The 21837-nt window shown below is 54.6% G+C and overlaps 1 protein-coding gene across 1 annotated transcript; it reads left to right on the top strand.

Moving 5' to 3' along the window:
- Nucleotides 1-297: 297 nt before the first annotated feature.
- Nucleotides 298-20593, top strand: LOC109286230 (C-type lectin lectoxin-Thr1-like). The gene is made up of 8 exons (XM_059725513.1): nucleotides 298-402; nucleotides 13704-13786; nucleotides 14247-14326; nucleotides 14804-14898; nucleotides 17007-17144; nucleotides 18283-18397; nucleotides 19580-19611; nucleotides 20366-20593. Exons 1-8 carry the CDS (start codon nucleotides 298-300, stop codon nucleotides 20567-20569), a joined length of 852 nt encoding a protein of 283 aa, XP_059581496.1. The 3' UTR covers nucleotides 20570-20593.
- The last annotated feature ends 1244 nt before the right edge of the window (nucleotides 20594-21837 follow it).

Below are 21837 nucleotides of genomic sequence, written 5' to 3' on the forward strand. Positions count from 1 at the left end.
GACCCCTTAACAGCTGCTGTCCCATCACTACCAGCCTTGACAGAAAGCATCCGAGGTTATGGACCTGTGTGGATGGGATCCGTTGATATCAAAGACATGTTTGTTGCTATTCCCATCCACAAGAGCCACTGGCCAGTATTTGCTTTTACGTGAATAGGGCAGCAGTATACCTACACCGTGTTGCCCCAGGGATGGATACAGAGCCCCACCCTGGCTCATGGAGTTTTAGCTACAATAGTTCATAAAGTTCAAGAAAAGTACCCTGACATATGCATGTGGCAGTACATAGATGACGTCATGGTAGACAGTCAAGACAAAAAGGCTGCCACCAAGGGCTTTGAATCATTAAAAGAGAAAGTGCTTACCTTTGGATTCATGCTGTCTGAACAGAAAGTCCAAAAGGTAGGGCCCCAGTGTGAATTTCTAGAAATAGAATGGCAAATGGGGGGCCCACGATACCAACCGAGGCGCTGCAAAATATAGTGGAGACCCAGACTCCCTCTAATGTGAAAAAACTGCAAGCCTGATTGGGAGCACTACATTTTTGGCATATGCATGTTCCTGAGTTTAGTGTATTAGCTCACCCCTTGTATAACCTATATAAGAAGAGAACTAAATGGGAATGGGGTCCTGAGCATAAATATGCCTTACAAGCCATTAAGGAAGCAGTAACTGTCCATGCGTCCCTAGCAGCACAATGTCTAGAAGGAGAGCTTTGGCTCCAGGTAGGTGTCTCAGAAGGAGGACCACACTAGAGCCTGTGGCAGAAGGAGCCCTCGGAAGCAGAAGGAAAACCCCTTTCATTCTGGAGCCGAGGCTGGAGAGGGGCAGAAGCAAGGTATACTCTCTTAGAACAGATGTTGTGTGCAGCAACAGCAGCCCTGGAAGCCACAGAAGCACTGGGAGGAGAATTACCCACAGTTATCACTACTCCGATACCTATCCTTGGCATGGCTCTGTCAGATTGCCAGCTACCACCTGGGGGGAGAGCCCAAGACATCATGGTCCAAAAGTGCATTGATTACATTTTAAGCCAAGTGCAATGAGTAACCCCACACGGACGTCCTGCATTAGTTGAAAGAGTCATTGAAAGTACAATTAATGTTTATCCTGATCAAACAAGCTACAGTGAACCTTCACCCATCACAGAAGCACCTCCTTTCTCACCTGAAGCGGAGACCTCAGCTGATGTTGAAGTCTGGTTTACAGATGAGTCTGCTCGAGGTCATGCCTGGAGAGCAGCCATCTTGAGAATTCAAGATGGCAAGCAAGTAGTATCACAAGGCCTCGGAAAAAGCATGCAGTATGCTGAGCTCCAAGCAGTGCTGGGTGTGGCTGTGTGGGAATTAGCACAAGGTCCACGTCCTTGAAGGCCCATCTATATTTATAGCAACTCCTGGATGGTAGTAGAAGCATGTACTAAATGACTACCCCTATGAAATAAAAAAAAAACTTTAAAAGACGAGGACAAAACATTTGAAACCATGAAGAGTAGAAAGCCTTATGGGAGTTATCCCAAAATAAGCTTCCTCTACACATCTGACATGTGAGTACAGCACATGGAAATAAGGCAGGAGAAAGCCTGGAGACAAAGTGGCATAGGCGAGTTCATCAGTTAACAAGAGAAGAGAGTGCTGAAACCTTGTATGTTGAAGAAAGAAATAAAGCAGCTAGTCCATCATTGCCCAATTCCTCCTCCCACTCTACACCTGGGGAATGAGCCGCAGAATGGCTACATCGAAAACATGCAGATGCATGATGAACAGAGCCAAGGAGGTGATACTTCCCCTCTATCGGGCGCTGGTCAGACTGCAGTTGGAGTACTGTGTGCAATTTTGGGCGCCGCACTTCAAGAGGGATGCGGAGAACCTGGAGAGGGTCCAGAGAAGGGCCACTCGTATGGTTAAGGGCTTGCAGGCAAAGCCCTATGAGGAGAGACTGGGGCACCTGGACCTCTTCAGCCTCGGCAAGAGAAGGTTGAGAGGTGATCTTGTGGCTGCCTATAAGTTCATCATGGGGGCACAGAAGGGAATTGGTGAGGCTTTACTCACCAAGGCACCCCCGGGGGTTACAAGAAATAATGGCCACAAGCTAGCAGAGAGCAGATTTAGATTGGACATTAGGAAGAACTTCTTCACAGTTAGAGTAGCCAAGGTCTGGAATGGGCTCCCAAGGGAGGTGGTGCTCTCCCCTACCCTGGGGGTCTTCAAGAGGAGGTTGGATAGGCATCTAGCTGGGGTCATCTAAACCCAGCACTGTTTCCTGCCTATGTAGGAAACATAGGACTCGATGATCTATTGAGGTCCCTTCTGACCCTAACATCTATGAATCTATGAATCTATGGACACCCCGGGTGTGATGGAACTGCCTGCCAGGCCACATCTTGGGGCACTGATGTAACTAAGAGAGAAGGACAAGAAATAGTCAACGCGTGCATCACTTGCCATGAGGTAAAAATGCAACTAAAACCCTGCCAGACTGTCCCATTGTCACTATGCGAAGGAAAAGAAGTGTGGCAAGTATGGCAATGTCATTTCATAGGCCCTGCATTGAGCCTCCCACCTCACCACTCCCATCCACCGTCCAGACTCCACGTGTCTCTCCAGGGGCGCCTAAGCCCTGGCAGACCCCCTTTCAAACCCCACCACAGAGTCCAGGGGTAACGTGCTACCACCACCCTGAGAGGGGACCTTCTAGGTTCTGTGTCCTCGGGGAAACACAGGCCTAATAGTTCTATGGGTACTCGACACAATACAAGCACTTGGCGCTCCTCCCCAAGTCGCGGGCCAAAAAGGATCATCTCCCTTAGTCCGCTGACCTAAGGGGCCTCCTAGTCATAATTAAACCCACCCCTCAATAAGTCTCCTACACCAGTCACAAAAGAGAACTTTATTGGTTACAAAGGGTAGGGCCAATATAGAGCACCACTTTCTCTCCTTTTGCATTTTTCAATGTATCCCTCATGTATTCTGTTTAACATGTCTTTCTTTAGCACTGCTGGAACAACAAGTCGTGAGCCTTTGAACAAATGCCATCGAGTACTGACAGCTCTTCCTGGAACTGAGAGTAGGGGCTCGGTCTATGTTTTCTAAGCTGACCAGCATCAATAGCTGTTATCAGTTTTTGCAACACGGTGTCCTAAGCCGTTGCTTCTACAATTAGTGCCCACATCTTATCTGTAACAGAAATCACTCTTTTACTTAGATTAACAGGCACTATGTCTGATAACCCTTTTTATGCAACCCTTGCCCAAGGTTTTGTGATCTGTTTCAGCTATGGCAGGCTTCCCATAGCTCAATGCAGGGCCTATGAAATATGCTATTTCTTACAGTCATATACAAGAGCCAAACTTTCTTTCTCAATTTGTGCATATAGATGCTCTGACTTAGAGAGTGCCCTAGATGCATATGCTACTGGTCTCTGGCAATCCCCATGTTTTTGAAAGGGACTTAATAGTGGAGGTCTACTACAGACCACCCAATGAGGGGGAAGAGGTGGACTGGGAATTCTCAGGTTAGCTTGAGGAGGCAGTTAAGTCAAGGTATGTGGTTATGATGGGGGACCTAAACTTTCTGGACATCTGCTGGGAGGAGCAGTCAGCTAGGTCTGACCGGTCAAGTAGGTTCCTAGCAAAGTTACAGGACCTCCACCTAACCCAGGAGGTGCACAGTCCCACCAGGCAAAATGCCTTGTTGGACCTGGTCCTGGCCATGGGTGATGTCCTGGTGAGTGGACTGTGGGTTCTCAGCCACCTGGATGATAGCGATCATTGCCTACTGGAATTTACCTTCCAGCGCTGTGTGTCAAAGGCCTGCAGCAATTCCTGACTTGGAATTCAGGAGGGTGGATTTCAATGAGTTGAGGAGACTATCTGGGGAGGCTCTGAGGTCCTGGAGGGCAAGGAACTTGGGAGTCCAAGTTGAGTGGTTGTTCCTTAAGTAGATGATCCTCCAAGCCCAAAGGATGACAGTCCCAACACAGATCAAAGCAAGTAAGAGTGCTCAAAAGCCCCCATGGCTCACCAAAAGCATCTAGGAACATCTCAAAGCTGAAAAGGAGGCATACACCCAATGGTAGGGAGGAGCCATCACCAAGGAGGACTATACCTCCATTGCTTGAGATTGTAGTGGGGCTGTCAGGAAGGTTTAGACAGAGATGGAACTGGGACTAGTGACCCGGATCAAAGATAACAAGAAGTCCTTTTTTAAATACATGAGGAGTAAAAAGTAGGTACCAGGTAAAGTAGGGTCTCTGCAGGACATGTTTGGAAGTCTGGTGGTTGCACCAGATGACAAATATAATCTCTTTAACAAATTATTTGCCTCCATTTTTCTGAACAGGGAGCAGGACATCCCCCGCACTGGGATCCCGGATGGACCTGGAAGAGGCTCAGCCAGGCCCAGGGTCAGCAAGGACCTAGTCAGGGAACTTCTGGTGGGGCTGGACGTGTTCAAATTAGCAGGTCTGGATGATCTCCATCCCAGAGTGCTGAGGGAATTGGCAGAGGTCATTGCAGGACCCCTGGCACAGCTTTATGAGTACTCATGGTGCTCTGGTGAGGTGCCAGAGGACTGGAAAAGGGCCAATGTGGTCCCCATTTTCAAAAAATGGAGGAAGAAGGACCCAGGTAACAACAGGCCCGTTAGTCTTACCTTGGTCCTGGGAAAGCTCTTTGATTCATAGATTCAGAGTTTCATAGATTCATAGATGTAGAGTTGGAAAGGACTTAGTAGATCTTCAAGTCCGACCCCCTGCCCTGGGCAGGAGAGAAAACTGGGCTCAAATGACCCCAGCCAGGTAATCATCAAGTCTCCTCTTAAAGACCCCCAGGGTAGAAGCCAGCACCACTTCCCTTGGAAGTTGGTTCCAGATCCTAGCCAACCTGACTGTGAAGCAGTGCCTCCAGGTATCTAGCCTGAATCTACTCCCTGTCAACTTATGGCCATTGATTCTTGTTACCTCTGGTAGTACTCAGGGCAACAGGGACTCTTCCATTGCCTGCTGGTCTCCCTTGGCCAGTTTATACATGGCCACCAGGTCCCCTCTCAGCCTTCTCTTGTGTTGACTGAACAGGTTCAGGTCCCATAGCCTCTCGTCTTAGGGCCTGCCCTGCTGTCCCCTGACCATGCAAGTGGCCTCCTCTGGACCCTCTCCATGCTGTCCACATCTCTCCTGAAGTGCGGTGCCTAGAACTGGATGCAGTACTCCAACTGCAGCCTGACCAGTGTCATATGGAGGGGAGGATCACCTCCTTAGACTTGCTCGTGATGCATCTGTGGATGCACGACAAGGTGCAGTTGGCCTTCCTGACTGCATCCCCACACTGGTGGCCCATGTTCATCTTGGAATCAATAATGACTCCAAGATCCTTTTCTCCCTCTGTGCTGATGAGAAGGGAGTTTCCCAGCCTGTAGGTCTGCTGCTGGTTCTTTCTCCCTGGATGCAGCACCCTCCACTTGTTAGTATTGAATGCCATCTTATTCTCATCCGCTCACCCCTGTAACTTCTCCAGATCCAAATGCAGCCTGTCCCTCCCTTCTACTATGCCCACTTCCCCCCACATCTTATTGTCATGTGCAAATTTGAACAGGGTGCTTTTCAACCCCTCATCCAAGTGGCCGATGAAAATATTGACCAATGCAGGCCCAAGGACCAAGCCCTGGGGGACCCCTCTGCCCGTGTCCCTCCAGTTCGAAAATGACCCGTCCACCACGACTCTCTGGGTGCAGCCCTCCAGCCAATTGGTGACCCATCTGACTTTGTAGGCATCGACACCACAGTCTCCTAATTTTTCTAATGAGAATGGGGTGAGAGACCGTGCCGAAGGCCTTCTTCAAGTCCAGAAAGACTATGTCCACCACAACATCTGCTTCCAAGGATTTTGTGACCTGGTCATAGAAGGCCACCAGGTTGGTCTGACAGGACCTGCCTCTAATGAACCCATGTTGATTGCCCCTAAGCATGATCCCCCCTGCTGGGCCCTCGCAGATGTGCACCTGGATAATTTTCTCAAAGAGTTTCCCCGGGACCAAGGTCAGACTAACAGGCCTATAATTTACTGGGTCCTCCTTCCTCCCTTTTTTGAAAATGGGGACCACATTGGCCCTTTTCCAGTCCTCTGGCACCACACCAGAGCACCATGATTGCTCGTAAAGCCATGCCAGGGGTCCCGCAATGACCTCTGCTAATTCCCTCAGCACTCTGGGGTGGAGTTCATCAGGACTTGTTGATTTAAACATGTACAGTCCCACCAGAAGTTCCCTGTCTAGGTCAACACTGACTCTAGGCATGGCTGCACCTCCACTGGGACCATGGGGGATCCTGGTGGGGGGGATGCCCTGGTCCCTGCTCAGAAAAATGATGGCAAAAAATAGTTGGTTAGCTTTGTCATCCGGTGAGACTACCAGATTTCCAAGCATGTCCTGAAGAGGTCCCACATTACCTGGAACCTTCTTTATACCCCCTATGTATTTAAAAAGGGGCTCCTTGTTATCCTTGATCCAGTTCCATCTCCACCTTAGTCGTCCTAACAGCCCCCTTACAATCCCGAGCAATGGAGGTATAGTCCTTCCTGCAGATGGCCCCTCCCTTCCATTGGCTGTACACCTCCTTCTTAGCTTTGAGATGTTCCTGGATGCTTCTGGTTAGCCATGGGCACTTTTCAGCACTCCTGCCCCCTTTCATCCATGTTGAGATTGCCTCCCTTAGGGCTTGGAGGTTCATCTACTTAAGGAATGACCACTCTTCTTGAACTCCCAACTTACCTCCCCTCAGGGACCTCAGTGCCTCCCAGACTAGTCTCCTTACCTCATTGAAATCCACCCTCCTAAAGTCCAGGGCTGCTGTTTTCCTGCAGGCCTTTGCCACCCTGCGCTGGATGGTGAATTCCAGCAGGCGATGATTGCTGTTGCCCAGGTGATCAAGCACCTGCATACCCCTCACCAGGTCATTGACTATGGCCAGAACCAGGTCTAACAAGGCATTTCTCCTGGTGGGACTGTGCACCTCCTGGGTTAGATGGAGGTCCTATAACAGGGCTAGGATCCTATGTGAGCAGTCAGACCTGGCTGACTCCTCTTCCCAGCAAATGTCTAGATAGTTTAGGTCACCCATGATGACCACGTCCTTTGACTTAACTGCCTCCGCGAGCTGACTTGAGAATTCCTGGTCTAGCTCTTCCCCCTGGTTGGGTGGTCTGTAGTAGACCCCACTTAAGTCCAACCCCCACTTAAGGCCCTTTCCCTCTGCCCCCCCCACCCCCATATTCTGACCCAGAGCACTTCAGTCTGCCCCTCCTCTGACCCAGTGCTGCTCGTTAAGGATGTGAATTGTTCTTTGATGTACAGCACCACGCCCCAAACTTTCCTACCTGTTCTATCCCTCCTGTGCAGCCTATAGTCCTTGATGTTCACTGCCAGGTCATGAGTTCGATCTCACCAAGTTGCAGTGAGCCCCACTATGTCTGGGTTTGTGTTAGCTAGAAGGAGGGCAAATTCCTCCTGCTTGTTCCCCATACTACGAGCATTAGTGTATATGCATTTAAGGCCTCCTGAAGGTGTATGAACCACACCCATAATCCCAGGACTATTTGGGTCTCTTACCTGGGTATTTCTTGGTCAGTCTTGGTGGGCTGTTTTTGTGGGTGACACTTGGTTTGGTGTCCTGAGGCTCCCTCCGACCTCAATCTCATTAAGTTTCTTGAAGGTGTCCAGAGTAGGTGCTTGCACCACCTCTGGGGAAGTCTGACCTAGGCCTTGGGGGCTTGGACAGTAAAGACATTTCTCCTTATGTCCAGCTTGAAATGGTCTTGCAGGATTTTGTGACTGTTGGGCCTTCTCATCCCTTGGGGTGCTGTGGTGAACAGGTGATCCCCCAGATCCTGATGCACACCCCTTATGTACTTATAGGCTGCCACCAAGTCACCCCTGAGCCTGCACTTCTGCAGGCTGAAGAGTCCCATGGGTCTCAGCCTTTTTTCATAAGTCGTGTTACCTTGCCCTCTGATCATGCATGTGGCTCTCCTCTGGACGCTTTCAAGCTTCTCCATGTTCTTCCTGAATTGTGGAGCCCAAAATTGGATTCAGTACTGCAGCTGCAGCCTCACCAAGGCTGAGTACAGTAGGAGGATGACATTTTCTCCCAGCTTCCCTTCAGTTCTTAGGCTGCTGATTCAATCACTCCCTTTGGCCAGTACCGGGTCCAGCAGTGCCTTACTTCTTGTCAGCCCATAAACTTTTTGAGACAGGTAGAGCTCATCCATGCATGTGATGAAGCTTTGTGCCAATCAGATTTGGCCAAGTGCTTTTCCCATGAGATGTCTGGGTAGTTGAAGTCTCCCATGGCAACCATGCACCAAAAGCATGCAGCCTCAGCCAGTTCCCTGAAGAATTCTTGGTCAAGCTCTTGTTCCTGATTTGGAGGTCTGTAGTAGACTCCTGCCATTTTATCCCCTTCACCATGTTCCCCTTGTAGCCTAAACCAAAGGGTCTCCAGTTGTCCTCTCTGGGTGCCAGTCTCGGCTTGTAGGGACATGTAGCTCTCCTTCACATAGAGACCCCTTTTTTCAGCATGATCTCTCTTGTACAGGGTATAGCCATTTATACCCATAGTCCAGTCAGAGGAGGAGTCCAACCAGGTCTCTGTTATCCCTATGAGATTGTAGATGTTTTTGCTTAGCAGAAAGTCCAATTCCTCCTCTTATTCCCCAAACTCTAACTGGCTCTCTCATGACTTTCTTGCAAGCAAAATATAGAAGTACAAGTTGAATGAATGGACTGTAAGATGCATAGAAAACTGCTGGATCATCTTGCTAAGAGGATAGTGATCAATGGCTCAGTATCTAGTTGGCAGCTGGTGTCAAGTGGAGAGCCCCAGCACTCAGTCTTGGGGCTGGTTTTGTTCAGTATCTTCAGCAGTGGCCTCCATCAGGGTTATAGACTGTGAACTAGGACAGAGGTTTGGGTACCAGCCATTTCTTGAGCATACAACTGCCTCTGACCTTGAAAACTATTTCTTACAGGAAGCTAACGAGCTGTGGAGTGGATGCCTACACAGTCAGGTGGGTGTCCAGCTGGGTCAGGGGCTGCACCAGAGAGTGGTGTGGACGGGTTGTTCTCGGGCTGGAGGGAGGTGGGCAGTGGTGTCCCGCAGGGTTCGGTCCCTGGGCCGGTGTTATTTAATATCTTCATCAGCGATTTGGATGAGGCTATGGAGAGCAACTTCTCCAAGTTCACACATGATACCAAGTTACGGGGCAAAGTTAACACACCGGGGAGCAGGGAGCAGGTACAGGCTGATCTTGACAGGTTGGACCAATGGGCGGAACAAAATAGGATGCAATTCAACAAAGACAAATGCAAGGCACTCCACCTGGGGGGGCGGGGGGAATCCCCAGCACACCTACAGGTTGGGGGATGACCTCCTCAGCAGCTCAGTGGCTGAGAGGGATCTTGGAGTCATAGCTGACTCCAAGATGAACCTGAGCCAGCAGTGTAATGAGGCCATCAACAAGCTAAGCACACCTTGCCATATATTAGCAGATGCATGACCAACAGATTGAGGGAGGTGATGCTCCCCCTCTATGCGGCATTGGTCAGGCTGCAGTTGGAGTACCGTGTCCAGTTCTAATAGCCGCACTTCAAGAGGGACACAGAGGATCTGAAGAGAGTTCAGAGGAGGGCCACTCACACAATTAGTGACCTTCATGATAGATCCTACAAGGGGAGGTTGAGGGATCTGGATATCTTCAACCTTCACAAGAGACATCCTATGAGAGACCTTGTAGCCACCTACAAGTTTATTGGGGGAAGACAGCAGAGCATTGGGGATGCGCTGTTTACCAGAGCAAGCCAGGGAGTAACTAGAAATAATGGGTGTAAACTAGTGAAGAGTAGATTTAGGTTAGACACTTGGAAGAAATTTTTTACAGTAAAGGTGGCCAGAATCTGGAATGGGCTGTCAGGAGAGGTGGTGCTGTAACCTACTTGGAGGTCTTCAAGAGGAGGCTTGACAGTCACCTCGCCAGGGTCATCTGACTTTGGTCCTTTTTCCTGCTGGGAGCAGAGGGTCGAACATGATGATCCTTTGTGGTCCCTTCTGACTCTACAATCTATGAATCTATGACTGAACAGATTTACCCTGCTGCTTATCACTAATGGTGAATGTTTAACACCTTTGAAAGCTGGCTCATTTTGGGGGCTTATCTACTGTACTCCATGTACAGCAGGGACCTGCAGGGAAACGCTGTTCTGGAAATTACCTTGTATCTCCAACAAATAGGGACTGGGATGCTAGATGCCAGTCACGCCAACTTTTACATCTCTTGTTATCTCCAGTATCACATTTCTAGAGAACCAGGAGCTTTCACAAGTGGTATTTGCAGCCAAGTTCCTGTTTCCAACTGAATTTTGGATCCCCTTTGCAACAATTTTAGAGGACCTCGCCAGAAGAGTAAAGCCACATAAACAACCGAGCAGTGGGGAGGTCAGGACAGCAATGGGGCTCGATGGTTTCTGGCTCCAGAGGGTCCTGAGACCGAACACTCAAACATTTACATGTTTCTTCCTACAAGGTTTTCCCCACTCCTTCTAGCTCCTTCAGAGAGGAGGGAGGAAGGGGCAGGAGGCTGGTGCAGCTCCGCTCTGGACTCGCCTGTGCAGTTCCTACTGCTGAACCCAAGGTCTAGCTGGGAAATATGAGAAACTGGGCACCACACAGTGACCGCCTGTGGCCCTGGGGATTGGTGAGGGGTGGCTTCTCCGGGGCACAGACACCCCAGCCAACCTCCCCCAAAAGCATCAATGGCACCCCTCCCTTCCTGCCCCCCCGTCCTCCAACACAAGCCCATGTGTGTAGTGGTGAGATCAGTCATGGGGTCGCTGCCTGGAGTCCAGCTTTACACACCTTTACACTGCGGGAACTACCCCAGGGCGCTTCCCCCATCCCCGAGGGAGAGCTGTGCTGGCCCCGGCATATCCCACAGGGCCCGGTGTGAGTAGAATTGCAGCCCCCAAGCAGCATCGCGCCCATGCACACCTCCTGCACCAGGGCTGGGCCAGCTGGACCGGGAGATCCTTGGGGCTGGGGCAGGGCTATACCCTGTTTGGGGACGTGACAGTGCCCCAGACCAAGGCCAACCAGGGAAGCGCTCCTTGGTGCGGGGAAGGGACCAAGCCCTGGGCCATGCGGAGGCTCCGCTGTGCGCTGCTGCATGCGGATTTGTGCCCTCACCGCAGCACCTGGCATTCTTCTGCACTGAACTGTGTCCTGCTGTCCTGTACCCCAGGAGACCTGGGAAATCTCGTGCACAGGCCCTGACACCTCCACTGTCTTGCTGCCCAAACCTGGGCTGGTCCCAGGACCAGCCCGGTGGAGGCCCAGGAGTTTTGCACAGGGGTAGATTCCTGAGCACAAGCAAATGTACGTGGCAGCCCGGGCCCGAGTGCCCGACTTCCTATTTCACCTCCGGGCCCACAGCCACAGGCTGGTGCCATGTCCCTGCAGGGGAGGAGGCCCCTGCCCTCGGACCCTCCCCCTCCCTGGGAGTGAGGAACGCAGTATCCCTTGGCCTCGCAGGGGCCTCCTGAGGGCTGGGGGAACTGCTGGCCATGGCCTCGGGCCCTGCTGCAACTTGCAGGTCTCTTTGAAGGACTTCTTTTTGCTGCAGCAGCCACACAGGCCCCAGGCCCGACTTGCAGGGGAATGAGCTCTGCCCAGTTGCACCTGGGAAGAGGCAGCCAGCACAGAGGGGCAGAGGGGTACAGGACCCTGGCTTCCTTCTGCTCATGGGGACCAAGAGCAGACACAGAGGTCATGGAGCCGCAGCCTCACATCGTGTCTTCTAGCAGCAGATGAGCCCTGAGCTGCACAGGGCGTCCCTACAGGGCCAAGCCCCCAACAGCCTCCCTTGGGAAAGTGCAGCCCCACGGCAGCTTCCCCATGACAGCAATGTCCACGGGCTGACACCCAAGGCAGGGGGACCACTTCAGAGACCAGGGCACTGCCCAGAGGACGAGGTGCTGGATCCTGCTGGGCTCTGCTGCCTGGCGAGGTCCAGACACAACTTCTCTGCCCTTTGCTCTTTCCTCCTCGGGGACATGTGTTGCCTCCACATACGGTCAGGGTGTGAAAGCAGCTCTGGCCAAGAGGCAGCTGCAGCTGTCCAGCTGGCTGGGGTCAAGGGGGAGGCCCAACACCCGGGGAACCACACATCCCAGCAGGTACCTGGTATAACCAAGCCCTTCCAGTCGGTCCCCATCATCTGCAGCCTTACACCGAAACAGTGCAGGGGCAGGATGCTCGCAGGCACCTGGTACAGGGGAAAGAAACCCGGTTCTTCCCCTTGGAGGACAAGCACCAGTTTGACAGCTGAGCATCTCACAAAGCCTCGGACTCATTCATGCTGTTTGCTGCCCTGGCCATGAGCTGCTCATGACAGCTACATCTGCACAGAGACTGTCCTGGCCCATCCCCATGCACTGCAACATCTCTACACTGTGGTCTCTGCACTGGTCCAGTGGGGTTGACAACACTTGTTCCTATGCTATCTGTTAAAGCCAATGCAATTCCCTGAGGCCCCATCTCAGGTGGGTCTGCAAAGAGCCCCAGGAAACGTCCAGGAAAGGGATGCATTGCACAAAGGAGGCAATGGATAAAATGCGGATTTCAGGAGCTGCCCGCAGATGCAGCCGGAGCTCATTTCCTTTCTGCTGTGCTTTTCTGTTGCAGAACGGTGCTGTTGGCTTGCTCCGAGCCACGTCCATCCTGGTCGTGATGCAGCCTGTCATGCATGGGCCTTGAGCAGGAAGGATTTCTCACCCCAGGGAGAGGAGATTTGTGATAGGCTGTTATTCCTCTGAAGTACAGTATTTGTTTTCCCTTGTACAGGTCCCAATAAACACTACATACAGTGCAGTCTCTGGGCCGTGCCCTTCTCCACCAGGACCATGACCAGGTGCTTGGGTTCGGCTTCCACACCAGGAAAGCCAGTGTCGGTCCCACATTCATAGTGTTTGTCCTGTTGACGATGGGGAACTAGCCAGAAACCAACAAGATGTGGTTTTCCCTGGAACAAGCTTCCCTGCTTGGGAACATCCCCTGCCCTTTCGCTGTGTGGCAGAGCACGGCCTGCCTGCTGCGCCCGCTGGCCCCCGGGTGGGTGGGAATAGCTGCAGGGGCTCCTAGTCCAGGCACTCAAACAGGGGTGGGTTATGCTTAGCTTCGCCTGTTTGTCTACTCTGTGAATGAAGGGGGACTTCACATGGGACGCTGGTGCATCGGCAGCACTTCTGGCTCCTGGAATGGACTAAAAGAAGGTGTTCGTGGAAGCTGGAGCTTATTTGTGCTACTTACAGGGACCTAGATAGGAGACAGGAGGAAGCTAAATAGCTCATTTTTAACAGTAAAATAGGGTTCCCCCTGCAAGGAGGTGGTGGACACTTGTGCAGTGTGTGCAAGCACACGGGCTGTCCCCAGGAGAGATGGTTCCCTCCCCTGGGTGCAAATGGGATCAGCAGTAGGTCCTGGCCAGCACCTGGAGCATTGGTGTGGAAGAGAGAGGAGGGGCAGAGAGTGGGGCAGGCAGGAGGCAGGGAGGGGCGGGGGGCAGGGGCAGATTAAGATCAGCTGAGGCGATGCGGAGCTGTGGGCTGGCCCTGCCTGCTTTGCATGTTCACACCTTTCTCTGATCCCCTCCCTCCTGCCAGCCTATAAACCCACTGGGCACCAACAGTGGGCACCGGCTGCACCAAACCCCCTGCTCCGGACCAGACCCCAGAGAGGTGCACAGGTGAGTCCTGAGCCCTGGTCCTGGCCCTTGTCCCCTCTGAGCTGGGGCCAGGACTTAGGAGCAGCCCTGGCTGGGGTTCGGGGGGCCAAAGATGCTGTGCGTGAGGCACCCTGGGGAGAAGTTGCTGTGTCCCCCTGCCCCACAGCACTGTCCTTGCACCCAGCCCTGTGGGTCAGTGCTGAGCACCCGCTCCCTGGAGACCTGCTCCCAGGGTCCCTGCCCTGTGTTGCCCTGCAGTGCTGGAGGCAAAAGAGAAGAGGAAAGTGGAAGGCAGGGTCAGTGGGTCTGCCGCTGAAAGGACCATGGCCCCAGACACAGGTCAGAGACCCCTGCCCTGTCAGGGATCTCACTGGGTCCTAGGTTTGGGGCCAGGCCAGAAACCCCACCTTGGGAGGCAGGGAGAGGTCAGTGTGGGGCACAATGTGGGATCCCAGGGTCCATCTCCCCTGTCTACCTCCAGGACAAGCGAGGAGATGAGGACCACTGCCCGTCTCATCCTGTGCCTCCTGGGCTGCCTGGTGCTGAGCCCTGGGCTGGAAGGTGAGTCCGCGCCACGCTGGAGCCCCCGGGCTCTGCTTCCCTTGGCAGGGAGCGCGTTGGTCCCACTCAGGCTCTCCCGACCCCTCGGCAAGAAGGGCCCTTACCCAAAGACCCCGGATCCGGGCTGCAGAAGGGGCCAGTGTGTTCCTCAGGAGACAGGGTCCCCTCCTCGGCACCAAGGAGAGATGCTGGAGCTGGGATACCGATCTTCCCCTGCCTCTGCATCCTCCTGCCCTGAGAAATGCGACGGTGGGCTCTGGGGTCCCACCGGGGTCCCCAAATCCCTGAACTTCCTCCCAGTCACCTCCCCCAGGCATCTCCTCATGTGCCCTGTGCCTAGGGGCTGCTTTCACCCCTTCCTCCCCAGGCCTGGCTCTGCTGCCCCCGCCCTCAGTAAAGCAACCGCTCTGGGGCTGGGGGAGCCTCCACCAGGGTCTCTTTTCCCCTCACTGCCTGCCCATCACTGTCTCTGTGCAGGGACTAAGACCCAGGTCTGTCCCAATGGCTGGCTACACTTTCGCCACAAATGCTATGGATACTTCAAGGAGACGATGACCTGGGCGAATGCTGAGGTGAGCGCTGGGGGGTCTGGGTGCGGGGTGCCCGGTTGGGATAGGATGCTCTGTGGGATGGGAAGTTGGGGGCTCCCTGCATGGGCAGTCACCATGCTAGGTACAGCCAGGCTGCAGGTGGAAAGGAGCTGGCTGCCAAGGGCCCCAGCACAGCCAAGGGGCAGATGTAGGCTCCCCATGGGAACCGGCTTCTAAACTGGGCTGGACCGAGCGCAGTGCCTGCCAGCATGGAGCGCAGGGGTGTGCCTTCACCCACCTCTGCCAGGGTGAGCTGCCCTCTTCAGCACGGCCGGGAGGCACCTCCATCCCTTACGTTCAGCCTGGGGTCCCTTGCGGCACTTAACACCCGACTTTTGTTTGCAAAATGCACAACGAGCGGCATGTCCTTTTTCTCCCATAGCGTGGCCTTCCCCTGGGCACATGGCAGCGCTCTGGGCACAGCCCTCCCCAGTCTCATGGCAATCAGCCACTCACCCCCTAGGCACCCCCTGGAGAGAGCCCGGGGTACCGGGGGAGATGAATCTTGCCAGTTCTCTAGAGGGGTAGTCACTCTCCCTCTCTGTGCACATGTGGACAAGGAGCAGCCACAGGTGATGCCCGGGAGGTCTCACCAGGCAGTGACAATTGCACTAGGGGGAGGGGGTGGACATCCAAACAGAGGTACAGGTGCTGGCAGGTCTGGACCAGTGGTTCCCTACTGGAGCAGCTCCCGGGCTCCAAGGCCCTGGGGGCAGAAAGCTTTTTTAAAGACTGACTGGAGAGATTGCCAGCGACAGACAGATCAGACAGGGGATGGAAGGGGCATTTTGGCCCAGGGACTTAAATGTATAAAACAGGTAACCTGGCACCAATGGGTTGCTCACAGAGGGCAAGTCCAGAGCCGGCAGCAAGGGCAGGTCAGAGCGACAGTCACATTTTGCTCCGGGATGAAGTTTCAGTTCCTGGTCAGAGGCGAAGTGCAGCCAAGGGGCTGCACGCAGTGTGGGACAGGACAGGCTAGTGCAGGGAAGGGCCCAGGACTAGGAGGGGAGTGTCTGGGAGAGCTCATCTCTGGTGCAGGGGCAAGTGGGAAGAGGGGTCTGAAGTGGAGGGGAGGGAAGCAGCTCCTTCCTCCTTTCACCCTGGAGCCTGTGGCAGGCCAGTAGTGGGTGTTCCTGCACTGATCTACCCCTCTCACTGTGCCTAAGCAAACACCAGTGCTTCAGCTGCCTTCCCTGGGGTGCCTATGTCCGGCCAACCACCTTCCTGGAGGACACCCGCAAGGCCGGGGTAACCGCTGCCACCACCTAGGCCTGGGTCTTTGTTAGGGCTCTGTGCAGCCCATGGTACATAGACCCTGTGGACCTTGCAGGTACTTAACCCACCGTCGTACTTTGGGGTGCTTCTTTTAGCCTGAAACGTTCACAAGTAGCCTCATGTACAGGAGGAAGGTACAAAAAACATGGGCTCATCTTAGCACGCGGAGCAAAGAGGAGCTAAACAGGCTTGCCTCACCCCTCTCAAGCACCCACACAGCGAGGCATGCTATAACAGATACCTTTATTGATCAGAGAGGGGAAGAGTGAGGACAGAATACAGAACAATGGAAAATTAATAAAAACCCACTTGAACAAATCAGAATGGGCTTGTTGGCCCTTTCGATACAAGTCTCGTTCACTGAATCTTAAGATACCGGCTAATTTCAGGTAAGTCACTCACGTGTTCATCCAGAGACTGATAGAGCTCTGGAGGCTCATTTCTTGTTTCAGTGCCCCAAAATGCCTGACCCCTCCAACATGACCCCCTTGTAAAGTTTTCGGGACCTCATCACTAAGTTCCGGCCACAAATCAATATCCTCAGACCACGGCTGATGCAGGTTGGTCAGCTGGAAAAACATCGGCAACCTCAGGTAAAATGACCAGTGCCTCCCGGGTATTTGGGCGGGAAGTGGGAACAGACTCAGAGCAGGGAGGCAGACACGGAGGGTGATTTCTTCACAGCCAGGCTGGGGAGAGGCAGCAGCAGGCGCTCCCTCCCCTTCCCCTCCCGGTGCCCAGGCATTGAGGTGCTGCTCTCACTCCTCCCTGCCCTGGGAGCTGCAGACACAGCTGGTTTGCTCCTGCTGCAGGTGGAGTGTCAGAACTACCGCCCAGGGGCCCATCTCGTCTCCATTCTCAATGAGGCAGAAACAAATGTCCTCGCTAGATACATCTCAACAAACAGCCCTGCTGGGAACGTCTGGATCGGGCTTCATGATGCGTCTGGGGTGAGTGCCTGCTGCCCCTGTCCACCTGCCGTGGCCCTCCCCAGTTCTGGATGGCTCCTTTCAGTCCCCAGGGCCTCTGCAGAGGCTCCCTGTGCATGGGCTGCCCAACCTGGGGCTTTACTCCTCCCGCTGCTCACCCTTGGGCAGGCAAGACTGGGAGTCCTGGGGTCAGTGGGAGGGAGGGGGAGTCCTGTGGTGCTGCCCTGCACAGGACCGGGCTGAGGGTTTCTGCTGCGTCTGGTTTCTGACTAGTGACTGTGTCCTGCAAGTAGGGGCTGGACCCGGTTCCCTCCCTCCAGGATACAGCACCTCATTGCTGGGGCCAGAGTCGGGCTCCCTCTTGCTCTGTAGTTGTCTGACCCAAGCCACTGCCCTTCCCCTGCCCAGGGCAGTGCTTCACAAGGTGTGGCGCAGGGCAGGGCCACCCCAGTGTGGTGCCGGCTGGTGGCTAAGGGCTGTGCTGGGAGGGAGAGGGGTGGGCTTAGCTCCTTCAGGCTGCAGGGAACATCCCAGGTCTCCTCCTTGCTGGACAAGTGATCTAGCCCCACGGCTCTGGTGCCAGCAGTGGGCAGTCCCATTGCTACCCCGGGGTCAAGCGTGTCCGTGGGCACTGAGCGCAAGGTGAGCTATGGGAGTTAGGGACACCTGCTGGATCCTGCCCCCGGGACAGTGACTCCGAGGCTGTGCTTGAGCAAAGGGCTGAGGGGGCTGATGCACCGAAATGCCTGGCACAGTCTGTACAGGGCCGTTGTGAGTGTGGGAGCAGCTGAATTCAGAGGCGCAGGGATGCTTTTGCTACAAGTCAGAGCCATGTGCAGCCACTCAGGTGCCGAAGAGATGAGGCTGGTTCTGTGCATTGGCCGTGTGGGCCAAGGGGCTAAAATCCTGCTTCAAGGGCATGTGAGGTTGGACACTTCTTGGCTGGCTCCAGCCCTAAACAAGGTTTGTGTGTCAGCTCCATCAGTGTCCCTGGGCCTGTGCCCTGATGCTGCCTTTTGTCCATCCCCTCCTTACAGCCCTTTTCCATCTCTCCCCACACAGCTTGGGCTATTCTGGGTATAATGATTTTTGGGGGTACCCACAGCCCATATTTCCAAAGGATGTCCCCTCCCTAACATTTCCCTCCTCCTGCTTACAGAACAGAAAGTGGCAATGGACAGATAGCTCCATCTCCAACTATAAAGCTTGGGCACCATGGGAACCTAACAATTGGTTCTGGAGAGAGCGCTGCGCAGAGCTCTTAGCTTGGTCAGGTAAGCAGAGGCCCTGATTCACAAGGCTTGGCAGCCTAATGGACACCCCGGCTCCAATATGTTGTGGCCAGTGGCAGGAAAAGGGCCTGCTTTCTCACAGGATTTACCCCAGGCTGCAATAATTGACAGGATGTGCATGAATGCACATGCATGTTCACACGATATACACATGCATGTGGAGGCCATCCATCCTGGGGTAGGTGACTGGTGTCTATAAAAGGACAGTAACGGCCAGGAGCAGCTGTTGTGCCACTGTGCTACTATGTGGTGCTGGTGGCTACAGATGAGGATGCAGGCCTCTCTGACCGGCTCCTGCTCACCTGCTCTGGTCCTTGCGGGTGCAGAGCTGGAAAAGCCATGACAATATGGATTGGCATCAGGAGGGTCAGTCTGTGTGCAGGGGTCTTGGACTGTGCAGAAAGGGGCTTGCACATGGTGGCACCAGTGCAAACACCCTTGATTCTGGCTGTGTGGAAGAGACAAGGAAGCTCCTGTAGGGAGCAAGAGAGGGAGAAGGCACTGTCAGAGCCATGGCTGCAGGGAGGCCTGAAGAAGAGAGAAAAAGGAAACAAGGTGGTCCCTAGTACCTAATTGCAGAAGCCAGGGCTGGAGCAGTGGTTGGATGGTGTGTGTGCGTGTGTGTGCAGGGCCTGGGTCACTGACTGCACTGCACGTGTGTGTGCCAGTGTGAAGAAGCCAGGAGACAGTGCAAGACCCGGGTGTCTAGAGAGAGGGCTGGGGGTTGGCAGTGTCTGGCTGGAAAAGCAGAGCTGGGCACGGAGCGAGGGAGCTGTGCGCTGCTGTGGGACGTCGCCATGTCCAGGGAACAGGACTCAGTGCAGCCTCCTTGCAACAACACTGGACGGCACCAAAGGACCCAACTCCCGTCCTTGGTTCCTTTCTTTCTGGTAACAGGCTTGTGGGCACCATGTCCTCTCCCAGGGACCGGGCAAAGGGCAGCAGTTTGTCATAAGTGCACCCAGAGCCTGGTCTGCTGTTCCCGCCGCTCCTCTCATGGGTGTGGGGCCTGTCCCCTCCACCCCTGGGTGTTCAGGGCACTGTCTCCATTCTGCCTTGCCCCAGGGTCAAGGACAGGAGCTCAGATCATGTCCCAGAGCAGGGGTTGGAGTGGGGGGCCCAGCCTGTCCCCCTCCCCTTGGTAACTGCTGTGTTGCCTCCTAGGGTATAAGCTATGGAATGATGTTTCCTGCAAAGTAAGTAGAGGCTTTATCTGCAAGTACCAGCTCTAAGCAGGTGAGACATCTGTGCACTGTAGCAGTAACCCCTTCCTGAGGGTGGGTGCATCATGCCCCTTGCACATGCAGGATCGACTGCCTCAGGAGATGGTTTTGTGAGGCTGGATCCCATGAGCCTTGCTGTAGGTTGCAGTGATCCATGCTGTGGGTGTGAAACCCCCTTTCGAAGAGCTGAGACATTCGTGTCAGCTCTGCTCACCCCTCCCCTGCCCCGTGTCACCCAGGCTCACTCTCTCATCTCCCAGACATGGCAGTGTAATTGCAATGGCCATGAACACTCTCGCGTGCAGGCAGCTGCCCGTGCGTGAATGCGTCACCTTCCCCATTGCCCTCTCTGCATGGGCAAGCCCCCTTTCCTGCCCCATCCCCAGCTGGATGGGGCAGGAGGGTGCTGCCAGGGGCTCCTCAGGCTTGGAGCAGTCTTTAAGCAGCTGCGTTCACAGCTCCTCTGCCCTTGTCCTGAGAAAGCAGCCCTCCCTGCCCGCAGGGAGGAAGGACACAGGGGGAGGCACTGGAGTGGGAGCAGGAGCCTGGGTTGGACTTGGACCCAGGTTGCCCTGGGATGGGTGGTTTCAGGAGCCCACATGGAGGCCTTTGCAGAGGCCAGGGATTTCCAGACAGGAATTTCCAGACAGAGCTGCCCCTGCCCTGGGATCATCACGCCCATTCGAAGGGTCTCCCCAATGGCTCACAGTGACAATTGCTCTTGCAGGAGTACACCAGCTCCTGGGACGTGAGTGCATTGCATCCGGCAGCTCTTCCAGGGAGACCCGTCCTGCAAACCAGCCTGCTGTGCCCCCTCCCCACACTGCTGTGCCCATCCGTGCCAGTCCCGCTATCCTCTGCCTCCTCTCGCTCTGCTGGGCTCCCACATCTCTCCTCCCTTCCTCTGCATGGTCCCAGCACAAGGCAGTGATAATAAATCTCCCCTTAGCATTCAGTCCCGTGTGTGTCTCCTGTGGGCCCTGACTGCCTGCAAAGGGGAAGGGGCCACGTGTCTCCGATGACTGTGCCGGGAGCTCCCCTTACCCAGTGACTTGAGGGGAAGGGAGGCAATGGGGAGAGATAGGGAGGGCCGTGGCATAGTGGTTATCCTGCGCGGCATTGCCACCTGCCCTTGCACCTGGCTGCCGTCGGCACTTTTCTGCCTTTCCCCTGGTCAGACCACAGGTCTCCAGCCCGGGGTCTGTGCAAGGAGGCCCATGGGGAGGGACGGAAAGTGCAAGGGTCTTACCCAGCATCACAGAGGTGTGAGGAAGGGAGACAGGGCTGGGTGGAAACACGGACCATGGCAGGTGTGTGTCACGGGTGCAGTGGGAGCAGGGAGCTGCACACCTGCCATGGGGGAGCAACCATCAGTGCGTGTCCATGGTGCCGCGATGGGGTTGGGGTCGATGCAGGGGCTGTGCTCCCGGGGTCCATGGCCCTGCACTGGGCTCCTGTGCTCACGGGGCAGGTGCCTGTGCAGGGCAAAGGTGTGCGATGTTCTCCTGCTGCAAATAGGTGCCCAGAGCTCCCAGGGGTACTGAGAGCAGCAGGGCTTGGGTCCCAGGCAGGGTAGGACTCCTGGGCCCTTCCTGCTTTCTCCCCAGGTGTCCTGACGTGGGCCAGTGACTGCTGTGGTGACAGGAGCCCATTTGTCTGCCATGTGTAGCTCTGGGGAGTAGCTCTCCTGTGCTCGGAGGGCTCCTGGCTCCTGTGGGGACCTGGCCCCTGCTGCTTCTTCACAGCAAACATGCCCCTGATCCCAGCTGCAGTGATCCCTCTCCCACACATCCCTGTGTTAGTTCAGGCATCTGGCATGCTCTCCTCCGCTGCTCTTCTCTATGTCTCTCATCTTGACCCTGGTCTCAGCACAGCTGAGTCAGGAACACTTTCACATGAGAAACCAGCCCCAACTTCTTGCCACATTAGGATTTCTCTCCATGTTTGGTCTTTGGAGCCTCAACTGGGGGATCCTGGGGATTTCTATCATGGAGGTTGGGGGTGTGAGGGCCGAACAGGGCTGAGGAGGGCAACACTGTGGGGAGTCCCCGGCAAAGGGGCTGTGGTGTTAGGGGCACAGGCATGTGGTCCCTGGGGTAGGAGGAAGGATGCTCCGTTGTGCCCCGTCTGATCGGTGTCTGCGCCTGAGGGGCCAGTTGCTCTCACTTGTCGGTAGATGAACGCGGACATGTGACTTGT

This window comes from Alligator mississippiensis, chromosome 4, assembly GCF_030867095.1.
Source record: "Alligator mississippiensis isolate rAllMis1 chromosome 4, rAllMis1, whole genome shotgun sequence".
In the NCBI taxonomy this organism is placed as follows: Eukaryota; Metazoa; Chordata; order Crocodylia; family Alligatoridae; genus Alligator; species Alligator mississippiensis.

Coding starts and splice junctions, on each gene's coding strand:
- LOC109286230 (XM_059725513.1), top strand. CDS start 298: ATGGTAGACAGTCAAGACAAAAAGGCTGCCACCAAGGGCTTTGAATCA. Junction 403..13,703: donor CTGAACAGAAAGTCCAAAAG/GTAGGGCCCCAG, acceptor CCCTCCTGCCAG/CCTATAAACCCACTGGGCAC. Junction 14,899..17,006: donor TGACCTGGGCGAATGCTGAG/GTGAGCGCTGGG, acceptor CTCCTGCTGCAG/GTGGAGTGTCAGAACTACCG.